Source organism: Brachyhypopomus gauderio, unplaced genomic scaffold (genome assembly GCF_052324685.1).
Source record: "Brachyhypopomus gauderio isolate BG-103 unplaced genomic scaffold, BGAUD_0.2 sc63, whole genome shotgun sequence".
NCBI classification, from domain to species: Eukaryota; Metazoa; Chordata; class Actinopteri; order Gymnotiformes; family Hypopomidae; genus Brachyhypopomus; species Brachyhypopomus gauderio.
In genome coordinates this window covers 726,667-753,566 of record NW_027506884.1, presented here as the reverse complement: position 1 = coordinate 753,566, position 26,900 = coordinate 726,667, and the positions used below count along the sequence as shown (strand labels likewise).

Sequence of the window (26,900 nt, the reverse complement as noted above, 5' to 3'; positions counted from 1 at the left end):
ACATGCTGTGTGCAATGAAACGTCCAGTATGTTCGCACCAACAGCCCCGAGAGTGGGCCGCGGTGAAGGACAGAGTTGATGTAACGCCAGAGAGACAAACGTCGCACAGACATGAATGCAGACAGCTCATCAGACTGTAACTAATGCAACGTTTGGGTTCTGCCCGAGACACTTCTTGAGCATAGGGTCCAAGGTGAAACAGACTGACCGCAACATTGCCTGCACTGAAAGAGATGGAGCAAATGGCAATTTCACAATCTTTCTCTCTCTCACACACACACAAAAAATACATCTTTTAAAAAAGCCTTTTAGAGCAAAGGGCTTCCTTTGAGGGCAATGCTGAAATTTGAGCACAGTTTCCATGTTCACATGAAGTTCACACTAAGCTTCTTCAACAGTGTAACCCTAAACTGGTGTGCAGCAGGATTCTCACTAAAATCTTTTCTTAAGTTACAGTAGTGGCAGCTTTAAAGACTAGAGTGTCTCCCCAAGCACAGGGCAGATCCACAATAGTGTGAACTATCGCCCCTGGTCTGTGAAGTTTTATTTACCTGTCTACCAAAGTCACACAGGGAAAAGACAACAGTGCACCACAAGTCATTTTTAAAATTTCAATTTTTATTAATTGAAAAGAAAAAAAACAGGAAAAAAAAACCAGAAAAATCAACTTAAAAGGAGCTCAAAAATGAAAAACAAACATGAACAGCCAAAAACAATGCATCATTAGTTCAGAGAAGGTGAGACATTTAAAAAGGAAGGACTGGTTGTGTGTAGACACTGGTGCAGATGTTGTCTGGGGCAGGGGCAGGAGCCAGGCCAAAGCATCAGGCCGGAGACACCGACACACCAGAGAAAAGGCACTAATCCACAGAGAGAACAAAGAAACTACAAACATAAAACAAACCTCACATGAGACGTGGAGTCGAAATGGCTGACAAAGTGCTCAAAACACACAAGACAGGGGAAGTTACCTCAGTATATCCGATATATCTACTATTCACATACGAAGACTCTCTCTCTATACTGGTTTTACTGTTGCCAGTTTGGGACTGGAAAATGCATATCAATGAACAATTAACGTCTCAAGATTTTAAAATCCCGTTACGTGCCTGTGCATATAGTTTCATATGTATGCATCCGTCATATGTAGTTGACACCGTAAAGAGGCATTGCCTCTGAAATCACGAGCAGTCGTGTGGTTCAGAATCTCTGACCTTACTTCCGTCATACTGATTTCTAAGGACTAAAGTCAGCTACATTCATGGCCCAAGAACAGTGGCTACAAGAAATACCTTGGCTTCAAATGGTGTCTGGCCTCGCAATATGATTTCACATTAGACAAACTCCTGCAGGGTAAATGGCTCTCACTTGCATGTCACTCAATGGCAGCGTTCGTATGAACGGGTAAATTAAAGAGTATGCAGCGCTAAAACTAAAAAAAGAATTATTTCAAATGGAATATGTGATTTAAATATCATGCGTTCTTATCTGAGCAATCTCAGATATAATTCATAAAAATTATACTGATGATTCAGCATGTCCCAGAGCACTCCGAAAACAAAAACAAACAAAACAAAAAAAAAATAAAAATAATTTACAACTGGAAAAAATGTGTGGAAAGGTAAATCAGACAAACACATACAAATATATAATATATATATTCTTAAAAAAATGATTCTCTCTATAGGTGTTTTTTTTCTTTTTCTTTTACGCAGCCCAGAGTTGATGTAGAATGCTCTTGTGCCCATCATTTCAGACTTGGAAACTTGTTTGTAGCATCAGATGTCTTGTTTATTTAAAGTTGCATCTAATTTATATATATATATATATATATATATATATATATATATATATATATATATATATATATATATATATATATAATTTATTTAATTTTTTTTAACTTATCAGCCTTTGAATTTTCTGTAACGAAGTGATGAACGCATGCATCCAAAAATGAATGAAAAAAAAGGAGGGGGTGGGGGGGCACGGCACTGGGGGGGGGCAGAAGCAGCAGGGCGGGGCAGAAGCAGCAGGGCGGGGCAGAAGCAGCAGGGTGGGGGAGCACGGCACTGGGTGGGGCAGAAGCAGCAGGGCGGGGCAGAAGCAGCAGGGCGGGGCAGAAGCAGCAGGGCGGGGCAGAAGCAGCAGGGCGGGGCAGACACACAATAAGCGCAGTGGTTTGAAACGTGTTTGGTGTCGTTGCACTAGACTCAACCCGCTGGCCCAGCAGACGGCTCCGGGCCAGCTGAAATCGTTCATGGTGATGCAAACGAGCATTCTCAGGAATCGGCGTCGATTTCGCCCAGACGTCACTGGAGAGACGGCACGTCCGCTCTACACAGCTGGTTTTTTCTTCTTCTTCTCTTGCTTTTTAAGGTTTCCTTTCACTCTGCAAACTGTGGCGCGTTAGGGACGGGCATGATGGCAGGTTAGGGATTGGTGTGTGTGTGTGTGTGTGTGTGGGGGGGGGCTTTGAGTTTGGGTTGGGGTGTGTGTGTGCACGCGCATGTGTGTAAAGGGAGACTCGTTGTTTTTACATGTTCCGATTGACAGGTGTGACGTAGTTGCGTGGGAACATGCCCGTCTGGCCGTGGCACGCCCCCTTCCACCAGTTGGGGTCGGAGTTGTCCAGGACCTGGATGAAATCGCCACGCCGGAAGCCTAGCTCACCGTCCTCCTGAGGGTCGAAGTCGAACAGGGCCTGGACATACGTGGGATGCTGCAAACAACAGAAACTGTGAGTCAAGATATCCACACGCGACATCTTTATCATCATTTACTTCTTAAACTATAACAATTACAAATTAAATATCTTTTAAAAGATATACACGGGGGGGGGAGCTGTTTTTGCTGCAAAATCATCTAAAAAGCTTTTATCACACAGGTAACACATTTAAGAATATTCCCTAAATATGAAATAAATGCAGAAAATTCTTTGCATTGCTTGATTATTTAGTAGATTCGTGTGCATGCGTCGAACGCTCTAATGTTCTGATGCTCTTCAGATGAGGTTCAGTAGCTGTTAAACTATGGAACTTGGTTAACAAAGGCCCACAGTTATGAACTTCACCCTACCGAGTGTGTGGATAGACTGACCTGGGGCACTTGCTCAATGTCTCGTAGAAAGATCTGCTGGTTTCGAGAGACTGAAGTAGAGCGATGATAATCCACCAGCTCGTTGAGGGAGTTGAACTTCACCACCCAGAGGAAGTACTTGCCTGCCCCGTCACGCAACACCTTAAAGTGCTGCACGTCATTACCGAACCTGGAGGGGGCAGTGATGAATATAAGTGTGTGTAACTTGTGTATGATGTAGAGGAAGGGAGGAGGAGTCCTCACGCACAGGCTCTCTCACACACACACACACACACACACACACACACACACACACACACACACACTGAGAGGCAGGTGCGCGCACGCACAAATAGGCAGGCATGCACACAGACACACGCATACAAAACCACACACAGGCCAAGATGTGCACACAAACACACACAGGCACGCACACACACAGACGTGCACAAAAGACAGTAGTTATTAGTTATATGTAGATATTAAAAATAAAAGTACTGTATAGCATAGTGATGGTTTGAGACCTTGTTAGTTACTGTTTACAAACACATGCTTCCCCATGTCCACCCGGAAGACTCCAGTTATAATGAGATGGAGTAATGTGTGAAAGAAACTTTAGTGTCCATCTGTGAGTAATGGTGGTGTAACTGTGAACCAAGACAAAGTCCCACACAAGTCTGGTGTGAGGAGGAGACATGGACATCAGGCAAAACTGCACTGGGTGGAAACTGGTATTCTGCATATAAGGAACTGCACATGAAATGCCAAAGCAGTCTCACGGGGTAGGGGACGCGCGCGCGCGCACACACACACACACACACACACACACACGAGGATGAGCAAATCAAACAGGAGGCACCGAGGGCTTGCTGTGTGTCTGACATGTGGAGGTGACCACTAGAGGTCAGTGAAAGGCCTCCACACAGGACGAAGGCAGAACTCAGAAATGACCCACACTACAAGCATACATGTCGGGCCAGTGAACGCACTCTGAACTTCTCTGGTTGTGCCAGTCTGGGAGAGGCCGAGATAAGATCAGAAGTGTTAACTGGAAACTTATCCACTAAATAAATGTCAGCAAAAAAAAAAAAAAAAAAAAAAAAAAAAAAGTGAACACAGAAGGGGAAAGAGGACAAAAGAAACCCAAAAGAGGAGTGATAGTGGAGAGGGGGAGGAGCCTAATCACTCACTTGACAGACAGGGAGAAGTCTCCGGGTGCACTCTCGCTCTCTCTGATGAGGAAGGCACCGTCGTGTCTCTGTTTGTTCAGCATCTCCTCCGCTCTGGCCCGAGGAATTCTCCCAAAGAACCACCTGCATCCCACACACACATCAAGAGCACCACACACACATCAGAGCATCAGCACAGACGAGCCACTCTTTCACCCAGCAGTGAACATTTGCCTACACGCAGACCCACACGCCGCACTGTGGACCACACACCGCTTGTGTCCCTGAACAGGTGTTACTGAACCCAGTCTACAATTCTTCCCATTTTCTGCTGTGCAAGCTCATGATGGTCCAGCAAAAAGCAGATAAAACGAGATTTATATCAGTGATGGGCCGACCCATGTTTCAGTTCTGATTATGACTCCCATACACAACCACCGATACTGATAAACACTCTGATACAAGAGTATTCTTTATTATTATCGTTATTGTTGGTGTTGGTCAAATTTTAATCATGAGGCTTCACATACAAAAAACGAAGCAGCAACATCTAACGTTTTTATTTACATGAAAAATGTGAAATTCAAAACTGAAATAAACATCTTTCTAACAAATATCCTTCTAGAAGTTGGAAGTTTATCGCGTTTCTGGAAAGTTCCAGTAAGAGTCTACTACCCATTTATAAACCTCTGCTAGTTAGCATAAGCTCCTGCTATTGTTTCACGTGAATCCTCTCTGCAGATGCTCGTTGCCAGGTTCGTAGTAAGATGTGGTATGGAATCCGGACCAGTGCCGGGTCATGTTACATTATGATACGCTACAGATAGTTTATGGTCTAGTGCAAAATGCGGATTGGAACATGGATCGGCAAGTGAATCGGGTTTGTCTATCTGATATCAGATGAGTGAATGGTGTCGATATCGGACCCAGTACTGACACAGATCAGATCAGCCCCCTCTGATTAATACAGGAAATGCCCATAGAGGGCAGAGGGGCAATAAGGCAGAGCAGCTGGCAGCCCGGCTGGGTGACATGGGGGCAGCTGAACAATGATGTGAATGAAAGTGTGCTGTGGTTCCACACACACACACACACACACACACACACACACACACACACACACACACACACACACACACACACACCCACACACACACACACACACACACACACACACACACCCCACCAAACTCTCACAAATCTAAACGTACAAAAAACTGCCCTAGAAACCAATCGATGAACCAATGGGAACAGTAGGGCTGAACGATTTTGGAAAATAATCTAATTGCAATTTTTTATCTATAAATTGCGATTGCGATTTAAAAGCGCGATTTTTTCCCCATTGTTCCACTTCAGGAAACTCTGTTTCGGCATTTTTTATACAGCTCAGATACAGGGTTGCCGGGGGGGGGGGGGGTGTGTAAAAAATGGACTAAATTTAATTATTATTATATCGTGATCGATCGATCGCCTGTGGTTGGCGCCAGAGCGAACTACTAACTTTTTAGTCTAAGACGCTCAATGCGTGAGAGTTGGCAACCCTGCAGGTATAGCAACTTGGCTAAAATATGTGCATGAGGGCATTTGGTAGCGCATATCCAGTGTGTTTAACAAAGCCATGAAGCCGGGATTGTTCACTACATTAAAGGACATCATGACTTTCACTATGAACTCCGTTACTGCCCAAGTTATTTCAGCGTGCCGCTTCCAATTATATCCATAAGGAGTTACACTTTCAAACGGTTCGGTCAGTGAACCCTGTCTGCTGGACCGCGGTCAAGCTATCCGCGCTTTCGCGATTCATCCGCACTTTAAATCTTATTGCGCCTATATGCGTGATTTTACGGTATTTCGCTGCTCACCGCATACTAAAGCTGTATAAGCACAGAGAAACACTTTTGCGTATTTGAAGATGCAGCACTGGTCGTTGGCATTTTAGCCTTACAAATATGAGGCTTTGTGGTGTTTTTTTTAATGCTGAAGAAGGTTTGTAGTGTTTCCTCGCGTCGTAGCGACAGTAGCAAGGCACGTTTTACACAGTACCTGACGATGAGCAGCATTTTAAAAGCCAAAGTAATTTCACACAACTGATGTGCTGCCCCTCTTTGGTATTAGACTTTCAGTAGTGTCAGCTTCTGTCGAGCCTGAAGCCATTGTGCAACAAGTTTAAGTGCGCTGTGTTAACTTCACTTCTCCACCTCCCTGCCTCCTGCTCGGGTTTGCTCCGTTCGTCCTCGGCTCGGCTCGCTCCCAAGTCACGTGACCAGTTTAAATCGCAGCCTGTGCGATTAGACAATCGCGTTTTTAAAAATCGCGAAATTATCGCAAATGCAATTAATCGTTCAGCCCTAGGGAACAGTGAAGTGAAACCTTTGCAACTGTTGCATGTCAACATGAACTTGTCGCACATTCATGCACTCGTCGTAATAACATGCACTCGTCGCACATTCAGACGCACATATCTTGGGTTACTAAGAGAGGCCACAGTACTAATTGCAGATTACAATAAATAGATAAAGAAGCTTGAATGTCTTTCTTGATCAATATGGGGAGATTTTAGGATACCTCTTATTACAGAATGACAATGTAAACAGTTCAATAAGTCCATTACTTTATATCAGGCTACACAACATGCCATGGTAGCCTTTGAGGTTACAAACAAGGGAGTGTCTCGGCTCTCTGATGATGTCATAGAAGACCCCAAGCCAATCAGAGCCTGACTCCTGTCAATACTGGGCCTATTACAGACAGCTGTCTCTTGCTCCATCGCCAGCTGGTCCATCTCAGCCACTGACACAAACAGGAAGAGGTATCCATCGCCATTTGCCTCCCTGAGGGGTCGCCCACATTCCTCAAGAGGGGCAAACCAGGAAGGCCAAGGTCATAGCTTTAATTCCAGGGTCACAGCTATACCCCACAGCCACACCCCCCCCCCCGAGGGCCACGCCCACCCAGCGGCACATGACCCTCATATACGGCTGCAAAAAAATTTGCCCGCTAAAAAACATCCAGGTGGGTGGCGTCAGAGGAGGGGCGGGGACTGCCCACGCTACTCTTCCTGGGAGGATGTACTGCACTGTCAGTGATGCAGTGAAGTCAGCGTGGCGTGTGGTGGGGTGTTCGTGACCCACCCCAGGCCCCTGCTGTTTGCCCCTGCCGTTTGCCCCTGCCAGCCTGCACGCTTCTCTGCCCTCCGGCACCCTAGAGCCGCCCTGTATAGACCCGGCTGTGCGCTGGGGGGGGTGGTGGGGGCGTGAGCCGTACTTACGGGTGTGCCTTCATCTCGATGTAGTTCTTGGGGATGAAGCCGTCTTTGCCGTTCAGCTCTGCCTTATACCAGTTCTGGTCACATTCTTCATTTAATACCTGCAGTCAGAAGAGAAGGTCATATCAGCGAGGCTCATCTGGAAATGTCTAGAATGTCACTTGATCGTGAAAGCGATGTTCAGCTAGGCTTGGGCTGTGAAACTATATCTGAATACAAAGAGAGATATCAGAGATCAATTTAAGTACGAACAAAATTATGCGCTTAAAAGCATGAATAAATCATGCATGCAGTAATACCTGGTGAGTGTGTGTGTGTGTGTGTGTGTGTGTTTGTGTGTTTCATGCATGGTCATGCTTGAACAGATAGCAGCTGAGCCCTTTAATTAGCCCATGTGCCTGAGCAATCTGACTGTGCGCTCAAAGCTCAGATGATGTGCCGCTGTCGGATTGGTTAACGACCAGTTTCATTTTAACAGGGTTTTTGACTCCTGCTTCACATGGAACGTTCCACACCACTAAACACCACCAACACTCCTCTGCCAGTAAGTGTGTAAAAATGTCAATCTGGCTCGAGAATTCATTTAGATTTGGCCTGTCAGACGTTCCCCATCTTACTAATATATGCGTACTAATGACGGTACACTACGAGCTATGCTTACAATTTGCATTTTGAATGTGCATGTTCAAATGACGTCTGTAGCAGACACCACTCTTCAGGAGAGAGCGCCCATGAGTTCTGTAGCCACCACTAGATGTTCTGAAATTCGTGACCCTGCTGTGGAGGTTTGAGTCCTAAGGGAGGCGAGGACTGAGAAGCTCTCTCCATCGTCATGTGAACTCTGACGTAACAACTGGAGTCAGAATTTACCCAGCGCAGCCTTACAACACAGGAGACCATGATCTAGTTCCCAACCCAAATAAAGAACTCGTACTTACTCATTTATTGTTTTTTATGGCTAAACTAGATATACGTTTTCCTTTTTTGAATAATATTCTGATGTAAATAAGATCAGCACCAAAAGGAGGGATAGAGGAAACGGACAAGGCAACATCCTTCCTGTTTTACTCAGTGGAGAGAGAGAGAGAGAGAGAGAGAGAGAGAGAGAGAGAGAGAGAGAGAGAGAGAGAGAGAGAGAGAGAGAGAGAGAGAAGCAAGCTTGAGTGCATGCGCAAGAGACTGAGTAATAATATATAAAGATATCTTTGGTGGATTCACCAGGCTAAATAAACGTCACACTCCTGCAGTCTTTCCCTGGTCTGTTCCAGCTGTGGGAACAGCACATGCACACACACATTTTGTGTGAAGATGAATCTTCATGTTAAGTAGCTCAGTAGACCCAGAGCCAGAATGGTGTTGACACAGCCCAACCACACACACAGCTCCTACGTGACCCTTCAGAACAGCTCAGGGTCAACACCCCCGCCAAACACATGGCCGAGACGCAACAGCAGGCGTGTGCCGGTGGCCCCCGTGCCACGGACCGTCTCTCCACGTCAGCAAACAAAACCCATTTCCTTCCTTTGTCTCACAAATACAGACAATTTGGCGTGGCGACAGACTGGGCCCCTACGCTCCACCGCTCGCTGAGAGGACCAGAGGAGCTCTGGTGGAGGAGCAGACACAGCAGCTCCTCACTGCCACGTGGAGGGAGCAGCACGCCGGGCCGGGAGAGTAGCGGAGAGGGGGGGGATCCTCTCTGGCTGGGCCAGCACTGAGCGCTTCAGTACACAGCTGTTAAAGAAGCTCGTCCCCAGCATGTATTTGGAGTTTAACGAGGCTGCTGGGGGAGCATCTCCACAGAGCGTGAGTGCACAACGCACGCTGCTCACACACACGCACACCCACGCACGCACGCACACAGGGTCCATGGTTGCACTACTTTTTTGGATTCTTAAATAGCAAATTTTTTTTTGAAGCCAAGTAAAGTTAAAAGTTAAACATTAAAAGTTTTATTTTTTTTAAAGAACATCCAGCTGTGACTAAAATATTAATCATTGTTCCTCTTTTGCTAGTGACATGGGTAGAAATGTCTTTTTCCAGATGGTAAGGTCTGATTTATTGGATTGAATGAACTGGCACTGTCATTAACCAGTAACAAGGCAGTTGAACAGATTACAAAATAAGTTTCCTAAAAACAAAAAAATAAAACCCTCATGCCACATTACATGCAAGCTCGTGTTTGCAATTCTTTTCAATAAAATTTCCATTTGTTTAAAGACGACCAGGGGAAAAAAAAATAATAAAATAAAATAAAAAAAAACCACCACCAGTCATGACTTGGTTCTCACATGGCTAGTGTGAAAACAGCATCATTTGAAATAGGACGATCACATGTCTCAAATGTGCTGGCTTCCTGTTCTCTGGCGAGAACCTCAACTCAGTCAGTAAGGAGATCTCAGACACGGGGAACCCTCCAGTGACACAAACCACACAGCGGTGGATGCCCCAAACACGAATGCTGTAATGGTTGGTTTAGAAGAAATAACACCTCAAATGCTGAACATTGAGGACATCTCTCCGGACAACTCAACCTACTCAACACACATGGTGTATATAGCTTGCGCAATTCAAGTATTTTGTTATTAACTTTGCTAGTACAAGGGGACATACAAGGAACAAATATGCAACGCTGTCCAGGGTCAGGAATAAACTTGCAGCTAAGTGTTTACTGCAGTACATGTGGCTTTCATAAGGAGCCTCTTGGTTTCCTCCAGAGGAACCCCAGAGGAACCCCAGAGGAACCCCAGTAGAAGATATGAGACAGCCGGGGGGCAAAGCGCTGTGCTCTATAAATACTGCATCCATGTATGATCTACACAGCACAGAAAGTTTGGAAACTGACGAGGCAGAAGGAAAAGAAACACTGTTTGGCTTTCTTCCTCTCAACAGCTGACGCCTGATGCTCTCAGCGCCTTTAAGCACTCCGAGCCCAGATGGACATTACTCGGCAGAGAAGGAAGCAAAGAATATCTGCCATGGTACTGACAGTACTGAATGACATCACTTCTACTGTACGTGAAAGGCACCAAGACACTACTGCATGTTCAGACATAATAATGCAGTGTATATCTGTGGCTAAGACATACAGTAAATACACGAGCCATGAAATGAAATGAAATGAAAATGAAATGTGCCATATTTTGTCAATTGTGATTTTTACACCCCAATCGAAATTTGTCCTCCGCTTTTAACCCATCTGTGCAGTCAGAACACACACACACACTAGTGATTACTAGGGGCTGTGGATCACACGTGCCCAGAGCGGTGGGCAGCCCTAGCCCGGCGCCCGGGGAGCAGTTGGGGTTAGGTGCCTTGCTCAAGGGCACCTCAGTCATGGCCTGTCTGGGAATCGAACCCACGACCCTCCGGTCACAAGTCCAGTTCCCTAACCGCCAGGCCATGACTGCCCATGTAAGTCATTTAAAATATAATTGTAGTGATATTTTACATTCAACTGCTATACTCAGCCAAACCTATAAAGCACTGTGTGTATGTGTGTGTGTGTGTGTGTGTGTGTGTGTGTAATGCAGTGAGGGCCAGAGATGCCATTTCTTCACCATTTCTGTACCATCAAACACAGAATTATACATGAATGTGTAGACTAGTGGATAACGCGTCCGATTACAGACTGTCAGGGACTCCAGTAGTAATGGGACCCGGTCATCCAACGTGCATTTGGGAGGAAAATATCCAAATCACACCCTTGCTTCTGGTCAGATATTATTCCAGCACATGGAGGAATATTCCAGCTCTAAACCTGCAAACATTCCTCTACAGTCAGATCATTTAAAACGACAGCGTTTGCCAAATGTTTGAGTTTAGGGTTTTCATCCAAGAACAACCTCTCCAACTTCCACAGGGCACAATTTAAGTTAGTAAATGTCTTTGATGTCAAGCATAAAAACAGTGTGATGTCTACATGTTTTTTTGTGAATTAAAGACTTGCTCAAGAACTACATTATACTTTAGATCATTACTTGAATCATTTCAAGTGACAGCGAATGGTCAGGGCTGTTCTTGTACTGAGGAAGTGACCTATCTGAATCACTGTTAACAAGTCTACAAAAGCATTAGCCCGAGACAGAGGACACAAAACACAAATAAATCTCGACAACTGTACAAATATGAGTGGTCATGCTAACCACTATAAAGGCCTTTAGAAGAGTTATGTGAGTCAGGGCAGCCGTTTATAACACACGCGCACACGGCCACATCAACACTGCGATCCCCGAGTCAACAAAAGGCTTCCTCAGCACATCTCAACAACATAATGAACAGTAATGTTCCCTAAACAAGGCGCAGTGTCAGTTCTACAAGTCCTTTAACAATGCTGCAAGTGTGTAAGTCAGTACCAGGCTCTCTGGACCTTGGTTGCGGGTGAATTGGAGAAGAACCCTATAAACAGTAGCAGAGGCGTTTGAAGGCCAAGTAACAGACACGTATCTTCACGGATTCATCCACAGGGAACATGATGAAGCCAATTAAATATGAACTCTTTAAAAGCAAAAAGAAGGCACCTCGCTGGCGTGAGGTGGGTCAGAACCCCAAACGGTCAGTACCAAAATCAAGCTGCCCTTGACTTACGTACACTTTGAGAAAGGGCTTCTGCTCCAGACTCTGGGGAGAGGGAAACAGAACTGCACACTGAACAAAATCACCGTCTTAGAACCTTTAGTAAAACCCACGCGTAGCAGGGTGAATTTACAGAAGGTTCAACATGGCACACACGGGTCTTTCTACAACACGCTAGAGAACAGATTACAGTGTGTAATATATCACCCCAGTAATTAACGCAGAGCAGACCCACCCCCCAACAGAAGACCATCTGCTGCGACCCAGTCCTGGCCCTGCCCCACAGATGACCCGCAACTCACGTGACCAAGCAAGCAAATGGTAACCAAGGGAACTCAATTCAGCGCACTGTTGGACTGGCTGTGCATTACATGCGTTGGATTAAAGGACTGCCCTAAAGGATGCGTGGGATAGAGGACTGCCTTAAAGGATGCGTGGGATAGAGGACTGCCCTAAAGGATGCGTGAGATAGAGGACTGCCCTAAAGGATGCGTTGGATTAAAGGACTGCCCTAAAGGATGTGTGAGATAAAGGACTGCCCTAAAGGATGCGTGGGATAGAGGACTGCCCTAAAGGATGCGTGGGATAGAGGACTGCCCTAAAGGATGCGTGGGATAGAGGACTGCCTTAAAGGATGCGTGAGATAGAGGACTGCCCTAAAGGATGCGTTGGATTAAAGGACTGCCCTAAAGGATGTGTGAGATAAAGGACTGCCCTAAAGGATGCGTGGGATAGAGGACTGCCCTAAAGGATGCGTGAGATAGAGGACTGCCCTAAAGGATGCGTGAGATAGAGGACTGCCCTAAAGGATGCGTGAGATAGAGGACTGCCCTAAAGGATGCATTGGATTAAAGGACTGCCCTGAAGGATGCGTGGGATAGAGGACTGCCCTAAAGGATGCGTGGGATAGAGGACTGCCCTGAAGGATGCGTTGTATTAAAGGACTGCCCTGAAGGATGCGTGGGATAGAGGACTGCCCTGAAGGATGCGTGGGATAGAGGACTGCCCTGAAGGATGCGTTGTATTAAAGGACTGCCCTGAAGGATGCGTGGGATAGAGGACTGCCCTAAAGGATGCGTGGGATAGAGGACTGCCCTAAAGGATGCATTGGATTAAAGGACTGCCCTAAAGGATGCGTGGGATAGAGGACTGCCCTAAAGGATGCGTGGGATAGAAGACTGCCCTAAAGGATGCGTGGGATAGAGGACTGCCCTGAAGGATGCGTGAGATAAAGGACTGCCCTGAAGGATGCGTGGGATAGAGGACTGCCCTAAAGGATGCGTGGGATAGGATAAAGGACTTCCCTGACTAAGATGGGACATGGGGGGAGACACTAAAGTCCAACCCAGCAGTGCTCTGCTAAATACCTCAAACAAGCAAGCAAAGTTCCATCACACTGTTTCACTGCTTAACATGTAAAACTAGGAAACCTCAGAAAGAACCACAACATCTAGTTGACCTTGTGGCTCTTACTAAACGACACGATAAAAGAAACCAGATAATTATATATAGGGCACTCAAAGCACTTACCTAGATAACATTTATTATTAACAAGTAATCCTCGTCAAAATTAAACTCATCAGTACATCCTACATTAGAATGAGCAAAAATGTTAACTTAAACCAACAAAGTAAAAGGTTCCTGAAAACAATCAAACTTGGGTCCAAGTGGCCTAAGAGTGCCGAGTCAGACTTCATAAAGGGTGCAGGCTGGTGTGCTAATAACAAACGCGCTGTTCTTCATAAGGGAACGGCCTCTGTGCATCGGCGCATCACCGCCGGGTTCGGTCCGCTCTGCGATGACCAGGTGTAATTACAGCAGCTCCCCGGTGGAGCGGCGGGTGGAGAGGATGTGTGAACTACCTGCCACCACCCGCACTCAGTGACATGGGTGCCCAACACCTCGCCACGCACGGAGCATCACTGGAGCTCCATCAGAAATGCAAACCGCTAGTAATAATAATTATTAGTATTAATTATTACTGCATTACTGATGGTACTGAGGAAGAAAAAAAAAACACAAAACTTGGCAGCCAATCTCAAGGTGGATTGTTCCTGATGTGGAAGGGTGAAAGATGTGAGGATCTGAGAGAACATGACAGTGGTCCATCAACACTACACTGTTGGCCAAACCACAGAGAACCTGCTACACGTCATGACCCCATAAGAGAGAGAGAATAAGTAGAACTGTGCAAGGTGAAGGTCAAAAAAGAAAACACATTCATACAAAGAACACCACAATGAATAAGAAAAGCATCAGCAAAGACGTCAGTAAAAAGACTCAGATAGGTAGGACCACACACAAACCAAACAGCACCCCGAGAGGCATGGCTGGATGTGAACAGGAGTCCCCCACGGGCCACAGGAGACCCCGCACAACAAGACGTTCATGCAACTGTCACAGTACGCTCTCAAGTGCCTGATGCATCATAGCCAAAGCTGCGTCACAATGATGGTGCAGGACTCATCTGTCCGTCTCAGCTCGCCAGAGAATGAAAGAGCAGAGGGACTCTGGCACTCTCCTTCAGTAACGTGGGAAGTGGGGGAGACATTCTGAGCCACGACCCCTGGCAACTCACGCAGTAACTCGCGTCCCATCGAGCGTGTGCAGGATCAGGGCATCGTAAAGCGTGTGGCGAGAGCGCACGTGTCCCGTTCTCAACGTCTCCGCCGGGGGCGGTCTTGGGACCCCAACCCATCTTTAATAACATAACTCATGCAGGGGTCGATTTAGGCCCCCTAGCGGTTTTAGGGCTAACAGAGCCCATTCGGCGAGGGGCAAACGAGGGAGGTGGACGTCTCTGTGGGAACAGGAGAGACCACAGCAGTCAGCACGGAGCTCTGCAGAGTCAACGGGGGGCAGCGGTCGTTGCAGTCAACCCACGCAGAAGGCACAGCATTACACACACACACACACACACTACTGCACAAAGGTTGCCTCTTTTCCTCTAAGGCAAGCTTGTGGCTTAAAATGTATACACAAATGTGTAAGTGCTACAGTGGTGCACAGGCTTCTATGACCACATCGCTAATACAGCATTGCATCATTTATGATTCTATTTTGCGAAGACCTGAGAGAGACCAAGAATTTTCATCCCTTGAGGGGGTGGGGCGGGACTAAACGAGGGGGGCGGGGCAAAACATAACCACACAAAAACAAAATGCATGGGAATTTGAAACCGCGTTACACCAAACTTTTCATAAACAGGCAAATGTGGCCTATACCGGATTTGATAAGATCATACATTAGCAGAGTTGTCAGTGAGAATATATGTACATAAAACAGCTTAACGGAGTCAGACTGCACCACCAACACAAACCACTCATTGTACTAATGACAACAGGAAGACGTTAGCACTGTCAAAATCAGCCAAATATTCCTTCTACAAACAAAGACATTTGCAATTTTTTTGCATTACGTCCATAAGAGCACAAACCAATACAGAGAGTATACCAAGTATATTTATTTCAACATTAATATGTCTGAAATTTTCCTTGACATGAAATGGGAAATGATCAAACCACCGAGGACGTGAAGTACATGAAGTTAGCCCAAAGAAAAACCCCCCTTCAAAATCTAGTTAGTCAAGTTGCCTATGCTTTCATATTTATGTTTAAATAAATTTAAGGCATGCGACTTAAGACTTGACATGAACTCCCAAAACACAAGAAGCACTAGCGGGCATAAACCCATATGTACCAGACCCATTTGTGTGCGCATGTTGAAGATGTGCCCTTAGGCTGCTAGGCTAACCGTAGCCTCCACACGACTTTAGCGTGACGCCTGATGTCTACGAACCTAAATCACACATGCTGTGGCTGAGGTGTGAACTCTACCGTTGCTAACACACTTATTCATTTCAGCGTAACCGGCATTTCATTTTTAGTCTGAAAGTGCCCCCTCCTGCCCCCTCCTGCCCCTGCGTGTGTGGCAGGGCGTCCGGTGAAGCAGTGCAGGAACAAACGAGACCGTGCCGGGCAGACACCCCCAACAGAGTCGCTAGCTCACCACATTATTATTTACATTATAGTTACAACGTGATCTTACTGGTTCTCACAATCGAATATATGGGGGTTTTAAACATCTTGATTATATATCTGGATTCAGAGAGCAGTATGATACATTCATGAACACACACACACACACACACACACACACACACACACAGCTTGGGTGCGATGCTACAGTTCTCCAGTGCTCATTTGTGATTTAAGCACAGAGACGTGGCGGAAAGTAACTGCTGCATTTAAGTGAGGCTCGAGGCTACACACACACACACACACACACACACACACACACACACACACACACACACACGTGTGCACACCCAAACCTGCACACTTGCAGTCTGAGAAATGCCAGGAATTAAATCAACAACTGATCTGCGAAGACATGCGGATAAACGCAAGAGGGGTGGGGGGGGGGGGGGGGGGGGGGGGTGCTGCTTGAGCAATCTCGGCTAATCTTTAAAAAAAGAAAAAAGGGGGCGTGGTGGGGGGGGGGGGGTAATTAACCAGAAAGGGGAACTTGAGATGAGGAGTATTAAGTCCAGCTGTGTGTTCAGAACAGTTGTGAACACTTGTCTCCCTTGGACAGGAGGAATGAGCTACGGTACATGTATGACTGTGTGTGTGTGTGTGTGTGTGTGTGTGTGTGTGTGTGTGTGTGTGTGGCTGGCAGGAGCGGTGTGAGGACAGAAGGGGGGGGGGGGGGGGGGCACTTCAGAACAAAAGTCATCAGAGAGGCAGATGGAGCCGACGTCTGCTTGAGGGCTTACGACGCTCTCCACTGCAGCTCCATGGAGACAGGAAGTTGCTGGGGGTGGAAGAGGCACCAAACAGGAAGTGAGAACAAAGTGGTGTCAGGGGCGGCTGCAAACTCTCACGCGCGCACATCGACATGTCGCCGCTACGTGCAGCCATTCTCCTGCTCACGAGGTCTCGGGCCGGTCGCTAACGTGGAGAGTCGTCGTCCACCGCCACCCTGTGACAACCAAGGTCGTTAGACAGAGTGAAAATGAGTCCTGTTGGCTTAATACACTGATGAGTCAGAGACAAGGAGGGCAAAAACGACAAAAGCAGCAGGTCCCACAAAGCCACGCTGGCGCAGGAAATAACGGCACTCGCACGCACTCGCGCAGACACACACGCACTCGCGCATACACACACACACACACTCGCGCAGACACACACACACTCGCATGACACCAAGAATGAAACTCCGGCAGGTGAAGTCAAACCTCAGCTCAACGTTAGCCAGCTTCACCAAGTATTTCTGGAAGACGAGAAGCCGAATTCAAAGACGTTCTGTCTCTAATCGTGGCAATCGGTGCTCGCCTTGTGATTTATTTTTTTGACAGGTCAGCTCAAACGAAGCAGGACAGGAACGAGGCCCCTCCCCCTTTTTTCTTCCCCTATCATGATTCACCAGCGCGAGACCTTTCTGCTTACTGTACGTTCTGTGGCGCATGATGGTTTTCATGTCAACCTTCAGGACAGTTCGCGGGTGTCCAGTAGGGATGTCACGATTTCGATATTTTATCGAAATCGATCAAAATTGCCACGCTGAGAGCCTCGAAGTCAAAAAGAGGATCGACGATCCCTCCCTCTAAGCTACGCAAGCAGCAATGCTACGCAAACTAGGTTTAAGCCTGGTTTATACTTGACACGTCGCGAGTGGCGCGAGGGTCCGTGCGGCAAAAATGACGTAATCACAGTGCCTCGCGCACAGTCGATTTGCGAGGTCGTGCACCTCTCGAATTTTGTAACTTCGCGCGCGACGCGACTCAGCACAATGAACATGTTTACGGGGTTCATAAAGCACTTGTACGGCACTTTCAAGGTCCATTTCAATATTTTCCAGCACGTTAAACTTAAAATAAAATATTTATACATGTACTCAAAATGATTCGAAATAATTCGCTTTTTTATCACATTATTTAATGGTTGTTTATTTTCAAAATGCCCAATCTTAACATCTTCACATCCTCTCATGTTTCGTCCTGGAATTACAAGAGGCTTACAAGTATTCCAAGTATTTTCATGTTTAGCCTAAATAGTTTAGCCTAAATTCCAGCACTTTTTAAACGTGAAACACAAAGCAACATTAACATTCGTCAGGTAAATGTTCCTTCCCCTGTTTTTGAGGGGTGTTTCTTTATACTAACACATATAGTTTCGGACAACACTGCAAAGAATGTGACGCGGAAAGTATAAACGCCTCTGCCGTTCGCGCGAGGTGGGCAGAGTCGCGCACTATGGTCACTCGCGAAAGTATAATCAGGCTAGGGTGGCTGCAGGGAAGGGGGGGTATTTCAATGAATCTGAAGAGGGCTTTATAAGATCGGACAAAAGCCAAGCGTCGGTACGGCCGATTCTGTTCTATTATGCAAATAAATGTAATTGCTGGTTTGTTTCAAACCTTAAAATTACAAATCTGTCCAGCCTGTAAGAAAAAGCATATATGCCAAATGAAGTCGTTCTGTACACATTTAAAAGCAGTACATGACACCTAGGGCAGTGTATGTGACACAGCCTGTGTGTGTGTGTGTGTGTGTGTCATATGCTGGTATACAGCCTGCAGGATTTTGGAGGATAGTGGCTTAGATCCTCAAACTCACTGCTGGACTATCGCAGACGTGCTTAAAATGACATTTGGTTTGGAGTTATGAGGGCTACTGACCTACATCTCTAGGACAGGCATTTACATTCCAAAAAAGACATACAACAAAAAAGCAAAATAAGCAAACAAAAACACAACCTCCCCCAACACACACAAAAAAATACAGCCAAGAAGAGGAAACAAAAAAGTGTTAACTTGCATTTTTATTGATCTGGATAAATCCCAGAAGAAACAGCACTAGCAACTTTTCACTCAAACAAACTAGAAAAAAAAAGTCGTCTGTGTGTGGCTGAGATCAGCTCTCAGCCCCCTTACAGTAGGGGAAACCCACAACTAACCGGCCCCAGCAGAACCGCACACGGCAGGCTTTAGGATTTGCGTATGCAAACCTGCTGCACAATCAGAGCCTTTAAACAGCTCGTCCCTCACTCTACAGTGTCCTCCACAGGCCTGTAAGAGCAGGTCTAGCAATTCTACATAAAGCCTATTGATTTTAGCAGGAAGTAAGGAGAGTTCTGATAAAATCGCTAGTGTGAACCACTCGGTTACGTCAGAGATGATGATCTGACTGGATCGCTGCTTAAGGAAGTGCAAAAATAAATCTAACCCCCCCCCCCCCCAGATCTCTGGCTTCAAGACTGCAGACTATTCCTGGAAAGATTCAGTAGTGACACACGCAGGACAAAAGCAAGGCTGGGCATATCAGTGCTGTGATGAAGGTGAGAGGAAGACGAGCCAGTTCAAGCTTCATGGTCCAGCTGTCGTGCCCACGCGAGCCAAACTACGGCTCCCAGAAAACCCCCGACGGTCAGGGAGAGGAGCACACGCTCACACACATTTCACATTTTCATACTCTAAATAAATCATGATAAACAACCAGACACCAGAAGCAAAAAGTACTAAAAATAAAATCCAGTAACAAATCATGATACTTGCCAATGAGCTAGAAGTGACACAATAAAGGTGGGCTGAATTACTTATTACTTAAATAGCTAATTTACAAATCAAGTCAATTTTCAAATCAATTTTCTAACAATATAGACATTCAAGGCACTGGCAGAATTGTTGTACAGGGTTTGATTAATCTGTGCAAACTAAAGACACTATGCTGAGCAAACACATGAAGGGAAGGGACTGATGAAACATCTCAGTCAGCACGTGTGTGTGTGTGTGTGTGTGTGTTCCCCCTTCCACGCACACACTGCACAAGCTTCAAATATGAAGCAATGCTGAAAATGCCATGAACAGAACCAGCAGTAAACGGAGCAGCGAAAGCAGCCTGGAATCAAGTACGAGCCGGCCCTTCTTTACATTCACTCCTTTAATACACAAGCATACCGTTATCACCCCAACACCAGCCAGTCCTGCTTTAAGAAGCCAAAGCACAGTTGCTCATTAGCTGGTATGAGGACTCTCACCTACTATTACAAACTATCTCCAACATTATGTGCACACGCACACCTCTACACCACCTGCCCTCTCTGAAGGAACTATTTGAAACGGCACCATTCAGATAACACCAGTCACGTTTCACTAAGCCTGTGTGGTGGAGTCGCTGTATTTCGTAAGGGAAAAATGCCAGCCAAAAAGCACCATGAAAAAATGACAATGTCTGCGAAATAACTGAAAAATGTCTGTGTGTAACAAAGCCAGCAAGGGTTTTGTAAAGGTCTTTTCACTATCAACTCTTAACTCCTCATATTGCAACCGCACCCTTGATTAAGAAAGAGAAAGCCCATTACTGAACTTATCAAAATGTTCCTTATTTACCGGCCCAAATTCTTCTGCTTTCAAAAGGACTCAAAAACCCACTCCGTAAATAACGCACAATAAAAATCGGACATTTCTGGCCTGAGCACTAGCAATTTTGAAACACACACACAAAACTTTCAAAGAAAGAAAGTAATTATTTTTAATGCACAGCACAAGCACTCCCACCCAGAGTCTGGAGAATAATGGTGTGCGAGTGAAACGTTATTATTTTTTGGCACCCAGTTAAAAGGATACAGCTCTACATGCAGTTTTCACCAGTAGCCCAGTTCTCCACATCATGTATGCGTTTGAGCCCTGGGGCGCAATCTGACGGGCTCTCCCTCACTTCAACAGCAGACAAGCTGAATAAATGGGGCGAGCTTGGTGAATCAGACGCTTGCCTGGCCCTCAGGGTCAGCATTAAGTGAGAGTCAAAACAGGTCAAGGCAAGGGCAGCTGCTCTGTCAATAAAAAGCGTCGAACCTTGAAGATGCTTCGAGACTCGTGGCCACTGAAATAAACCAAGGAGGAACATGGCTAATTCTAACCCTCCAACTCTTAAGGATAAATATATCGTGGTGAGCGTCATATTAAAACTGCATAAAAGAGAACACCGATTTTAGCAAATGCCGAGTGCTGACGACATGAGGTATGACGCTCTCTAAATACTGAATGGGACTGTATGCATGTTAAAGCCTTGGACAGATGAACAATGTTAGCCAGAATGAATCATGAAGGCACTCAACCTTTCTGTGGGACCAAAGAAGTCAAAATGCTAAATCAGAAGAGGAATGAGTGCTTGTACGGGCCATCGAAGACAGTTCCAAGCTTAGCAGGAAGTTAACAGGAAGCTAAACAGTGCCTGTAGCCGTAGCGTGGCAACGGCATCTTTGGCAAGGCCCGTTTTAATCAAAAGATGTTACCACACGTCACAATGCAGACGATAAAACATACAGCTGTGGTGTAACCATGCCAACAAACATATACTTGGCTGCTGATGCGTGAACGGAGAAGACTGGGCCAGCGTGTAACGGGATTCTGCTCTTCGTTACTCTCACGAATCTCGGCCCACGTGGAGAAGCAGCCGTGCGCCGCCCTGTGCCAGCGAGGTGTGAGCCCACTCTAAGATGTCAGCCACCACGGGGCCACGTTAATACGCCATGACGCACAGACACCACCGGCTTGGTTTGACCAGCGGTACGGCTTTATTAAAAAGTCAGACAAAAAATATTATATCTCACATATGACGGAGTTCCTCTTTTGTGGTTCTTCTTGCGAACCTCAGCTGTCAGCCTACATTAACAAAGTTAAAATGGGTTGTGGCTAAGGGAGGTTTTCACAGACCAGTGCCGTCTGTATTTTAAGTTTAGGGTTCGTTGGTGCTTTTGCTAAAATAAGCAGAGTTCTGGAAAAAAAAACACCCCAAACAACTGCAACACACTATCTGAGATCATGTGGAAGGAGGCAGAGAAGAGGAAGTGGAATCCACACCACTCCTACGTCCCGGAGCAATGTTCTGATGAAGTTCACCAGAAAAACACATGCAAAGCATGTCTATTAGTATTCCTGCCTTAGCACAAGTACATTTTAATTAACTGTAGCTTGATGTGGTGAAGTGGGTTACAATATCACGCATAGACACAAAATACACCAACGTTTTCTACATTTCACAAAAAATAGTTTGAAACTATATTCTTTGCCCTGTTCAAGGGCTGGTCCACACATTACACTTCTCACCAAATCATTTTCAGATTCAGAAGGAACGACATACAAGGGTTTAATGACCTTTTAAATATGTATACAGCTTCCAACATCAGCAAAGAATGTGTTGTGTAATAGTCTACTCTCTGATAAATTATTCTGAAGGGCAGGAGAGGTCCCCTGCTTGGAGATGGGGTTCACTTCTTGTCCTTAAAGTTTATCTTGGAAGAACCTAAATTAGATTTTATTAGAGAGGTTTTAAATAAAGCTACTTTTGACCAGTGGGAATAATAAACAGCGCTGCACAGTTCCTCCTGCAACACTTCCTGCAGTTGCACAACAATCTATAAAGTCCTGTGCAGGATGAGTGTTGCTCTTTGAACCTGATGCAAGAAGGTTCTCATAAAGCTGATGCTTATGCCAACAGATTCATGTGTTTATGTAGCCCCCAACTCGGAAGACATACACTGTAAAAAATCTCAAATACTCAAATCTAAACTCAAATTCATGTAAATGAATGCACAGAATATATTTATATGAACTGGAGTAATATTATTTAAGCATTACCCCAGAGTTCTTTTTAATAGAAATCTCCCCACATTAGAAACACCAACAGTGCCTTTATTTATGAAGTCACAACCTTATTTGTCTTAAACAGAAAAGCACAAGCAAGCATCAAGAGGATCTGGTCCTCAGTTGAAGACTATAAAGGATATTTGTTAAAATATGCATCCTGCTTTCTTTTAACAGATCCGATGTTCAGTGAGAGGGATTAAAATGGCTGTATTTCAATGTGGGATTAGCACTGCGGGGGAAACGTGTTCCTGTGTCTGGCCGTGGAGCTGAGCACGCGGGAGGCAGCCGCGAGCGATTCTGGGCGGCAATCGTTTACGCTCAGGCAGGGGGACGACACACACCCTGGAGAGAGAACACGGCCGATGCTCGCTGTGGCGAAGACAAGGGCTCTCAGCAGGACATGAAGGAGGAGACAGGAGAAATATGTACGCACTGCAAGACCGCTGTTCTGTTCCTTCGTGATTTCAACATGAACCACAGACGTTATGATTAACACACTGACTTGTGCTTCACTGAGGCTACCAAGAAACTTCCGGAGTCCCCAGAATTTAAAGCCACAGTTAAAGCGAGGACATTATGCCAAGTTGTTATTCTTTCGGGCGTGTTAAGATACATATTTACTGTTCACTGAGATTATGTTAACAGACATAAATGAAAAACTATACCAACAAGCCTCACTACATTCACCAGGCCAAAAGTAGATGCTTGTTGCTAGAAGGTGTTTGATTAGATCTTTAAACTTTTCCTTGAAAGGCCAATCCCAACATTGCCATGAAGTGGACCTTTTGTCCAGTGAGTAGAGCAAAAAATATTTTCTTAAACTGGATGTCTATCAAATTACTCAGTTAGTCAGGAATATTTCTCTATTTACTGATTTTCTGTGTAAGCATGTCCATCAACATTATGTACTCACCTAAATACTAATCACTACAGCACAGAAGCAAATCAAAACCTCACGCTTTTAAAAGTTTTAAGAGAATTAAATACTACATTAAAAACAGGCAAAAAACAGACACCGCCCCCCCCCCAAAACACACTTATAAAATCAGATAAAATGCAAACAAGCCAGTTCTCGCTGACTATGGATGAGTACAGCAGGCGTACGGGGAACTTGATCAGAGGGGCTCAAACATTTAAGCACATATTTAGACATTTGGGCAAAACAAGGTGTCTGTGGCGGTCTGTAAGCTGATAAACCACCACACACACCGATGCATGTGGTACACTTTAAATATCACAGTTCAAGGTGTTAAGAAGACCTTCATTACCTTCAGGATCTCTCCACGTTTAAAACTTAGCTCGTCATCGGCAGTCGCTTTGAAATCATACTTGGCTATGGCCTCCATGATTCAGCGTGACTAACTACAGCAGGGTGGTCGGAGGGGTTTAAGAGGTTCTCCCGGACAGTTTGGAGGTCTCAAAGGTGAAGACGAGCGCAGGTCCAGGGATCTCCGTCTCCCAGTCTCTCCTCCTGTCTCTGCCCCGTGTCCCACCGTCTCGGTCCTCACATAAAGGTCGCAGTGAGACGCCTGCAAACACAAGAAACGTGTGAAGACGCCGGCAGGAACCACCGCTGGACACCGGAGCCCAAATCAACGGCGCTGGTCTTAATCCCGAACCGATCAATGGACCGCGCCCACGACACGGCTCGCTGTTAGAGAATCAAACGCTCCCTACGAAGAGGAAGGAAACCCCGTCTGATTGACAGCTCCAGGGACCAATGGCATTCTGCAGCGACCGCATATCGACCAATCAGGTGCCCGCAGCGGTCCAATAAGGGAGGGGCAAAGTCGACAGAAGCGTCCGATTGGCTGTTCGGAGCTCGGCGTCGGTAACCAGAACTTCACAGGAAAAAGAAAGAAAAAAAAAGTACCATGACGACATGGCGCATGCGCACAAGGCACTTTGGCTTGTGCCAAAACCCCAATACAATAATAATAATAATAATAATAATAATAATAATAAACGGGCGCAGTTGAATTACACAGTTACCCGTCGACAAGTAAACAAAACGTTAGTGCGACTTTTACTGACACAAACACCAGTGTACAGAAGTCAACACTAGCTGTAGTGTTAGCCTGTTAGCCTGTGCGGGCCCCCCCGTGGCGCCCCAGGACCGACCCCGCTACAGCTGCACCTCAGCCCGGCCGCGGAGACCGACCCGTCCCGCCTGGACATCCGCGTTCAAACACCGCCAAACGTCGACGGTTCACTTGTGCGCAAAACGTCCTCAGCATGCCAGAATATCCTCCGTGTACGTTTGTAGCAAAATAAACTTTTAAAACACAATTTCTATATGTTTATGGAATATGTTTATTCCAACCAACACCACGTTAAAACACACACTAGATAAAAAACAAACGATGGATTTTTAACAGAACAAAGACGCGTGTGGTGATGGAGCTGAACCAACATAAACTAGCCGAGTTAACTTACCCAGGCGGGCTAAACCCAGCAGCTGTGGTGGGCAACCAGCTAGTTAACACCATATTACTGCATTATACACGACTATATACGGATTATACACGACTATATACGGATTATACACGACTATATACGGATTATATACGATTATTTATGACTATATACGGATTATACACGGATTATATACGACTATATACGATTATTTATGACTATAGACGGATTATATACGACTATATACGATTATTTATGACTATATACGGATTATATACGACTATATACGATTATTTATGACTATAGACGGATTATATACGACTATATACGGTTTATATGCGATTATTTATGACTATATACGGATTATATGCGATTATTTATGACTATATACGACTATATACGGATTATATGCGATTATTTATGACTATATACGACTATATACGGATTATATGCGATTATTTATGACTATATACGACTATATACGATTATATACTATATACGGATTATTTACGACTATATACGGATTATATACGACTATATACGGATTATTTACGACTATATACGATTATATAACGCAAAAGAAACGGAACTAACTAGAAACACGACAGAAACACGACCGTGTTTACCGGACAGCGAGGCCACCGCAGCGCCGAACAGGCGAGGAGCTGCTCGGCAGACCCGCACACTACCGCCCTGGTGTAGCCGCACAGCTAACACACGGTGTGGAGCACAACGACACCCGACACCGCGGCGCTCGTGAGCGGCTGCGGCACGAACGCCGATCAGCTGCCGCGAGCGCTCGGACGTTCACCTGGACAGGTAGCGGGACAACCGCGAGCTAACGTCACACGGCACGCGCTGGCCCTCGAGACACCGAACCTGGCGCAGCTCAGCCCGGGCACGAGACTACACGAACCCCGGGGTAGCTGTACTCACCTTCGGGAAACGGCCTTACTCCGGTTTATCTCTCTTTAGTCCCCGCTGTGATTAACCGTTCGCTGCTCTTATTCCCCCCGGTGCACCAGCGACCCAAATCACGTTCGCCGTGATCAATCTTTGGCCAGACGCTTGTTTGGTTTGCAAGTTTTGAAGTGTGTGTTTCCGCTTCCTCCCGACACGTCTGTCCGCTCACACTGGTTCGGTCTGCCCCCTAGCGGACAGACTCTGTCACTACCATCCCCATAATGAGCCAACATATGGAATATACTAGAATACCACCGTATAAAAACAAGATACAAACCAAAACAACACAAAATTAGTTTAACCGCCTAAAAACACACAAGAACAGCGCTAAGATAAGTGTTTATGTATAATATACATTTCTGTTAAAGTATTTTCATCCTTATGGGAATGTTGTCTTAATTTACAGTGGTGAAAAACACCATCTTGCTCTGGATTCCCAAGCCACTGACAGTTTTTCCACCCGTTTTGTTGAGTTTTTAAAGAGCACAGGAAAAATAATGCAATAATGATTTAGTAGTATGCTTGACGTGGATAAGGTATGCAATGTATGATTATAACAAAGATGATGTGAGAGAATTCTCAATGGTAAAGTCAATGTCAAAGAAAGCAGTCTACCCAGTTGTCAAGCTGTGCACTCAGGAAGAACATAGTGCATTCTTATCTGACTATGGAATGGTAGATAAGATCTTTACTCTCTCAGAGATGCAAGGGTGTACAGGAGTTTGCCACTTCAGTCTATGTATATTTTGTTGCTCTGAAAAAGGTGTGAGAGTGTGGGAGGAGCT

The 26,900-nt window shown here is 45.6% G+C and overlaps 1 protein-coding gene across 1 annotated transcript; it reads right to left on the bottom strand.

The window, feature by feature from the left end:
• Positions 1–2,473: 2,473 nt before the first annotated feature.
• Positions 2,474–26,257, bottom strand: grb2b (growth factor receptor-bound protein 2b). Its single transcript, XM_076988651.1, has 6 exons — positions 26,089–26,257; positions 24,006–24,266; positions 7,516–7,613; positions 4,269–4,391; positions 3,100–3,268; positions 2,474–2,722 (listed from the first exon to the last, which is right to left on the bottom strand). The coding sequence occupies exons 2-6, from the start codon at positions 24,081–24,083 to the stop codon at positions 2,537–2,539; spliced, it is 654 nt and encodes a 217-aa protein (XP_076844766.1). The 5' UTR covers positions 24,084–24,266; positions 26,089–26,257; the 3' UTR covers positions 2,474–2,536.
• Positions 26,258–26,900: the final 643 nt, after the last annotated feature.

What these genes read in the sequence shown, in the direction of transcription:
- grb2b (XM_076988651.1), bottom strand. Translation starts at nt 24,083, where the DNA reads ATGGAGGCCATAGCCAAGTATGATTTCAAAGCGACTGCCGATGACGAG. An exon ending in AACGTGGAGAGATCCTGAAG is followed by an intron (nt 7,614 to 24,005) that starts GTAATGAAGGTC and finishes TTCTGACTGCAG; the next exon opens with GTATTAAATGAAGAATGTGA. An exon ending in GACTTCTCCCTGTCTGTCAA is followed by an intron (nt 3,269 to 4,268) that starts GTGAGTGATTAG and finishes TGCCCCCTCCAG; the next exon opens with GTTCGGTAATGACGTGCAGC.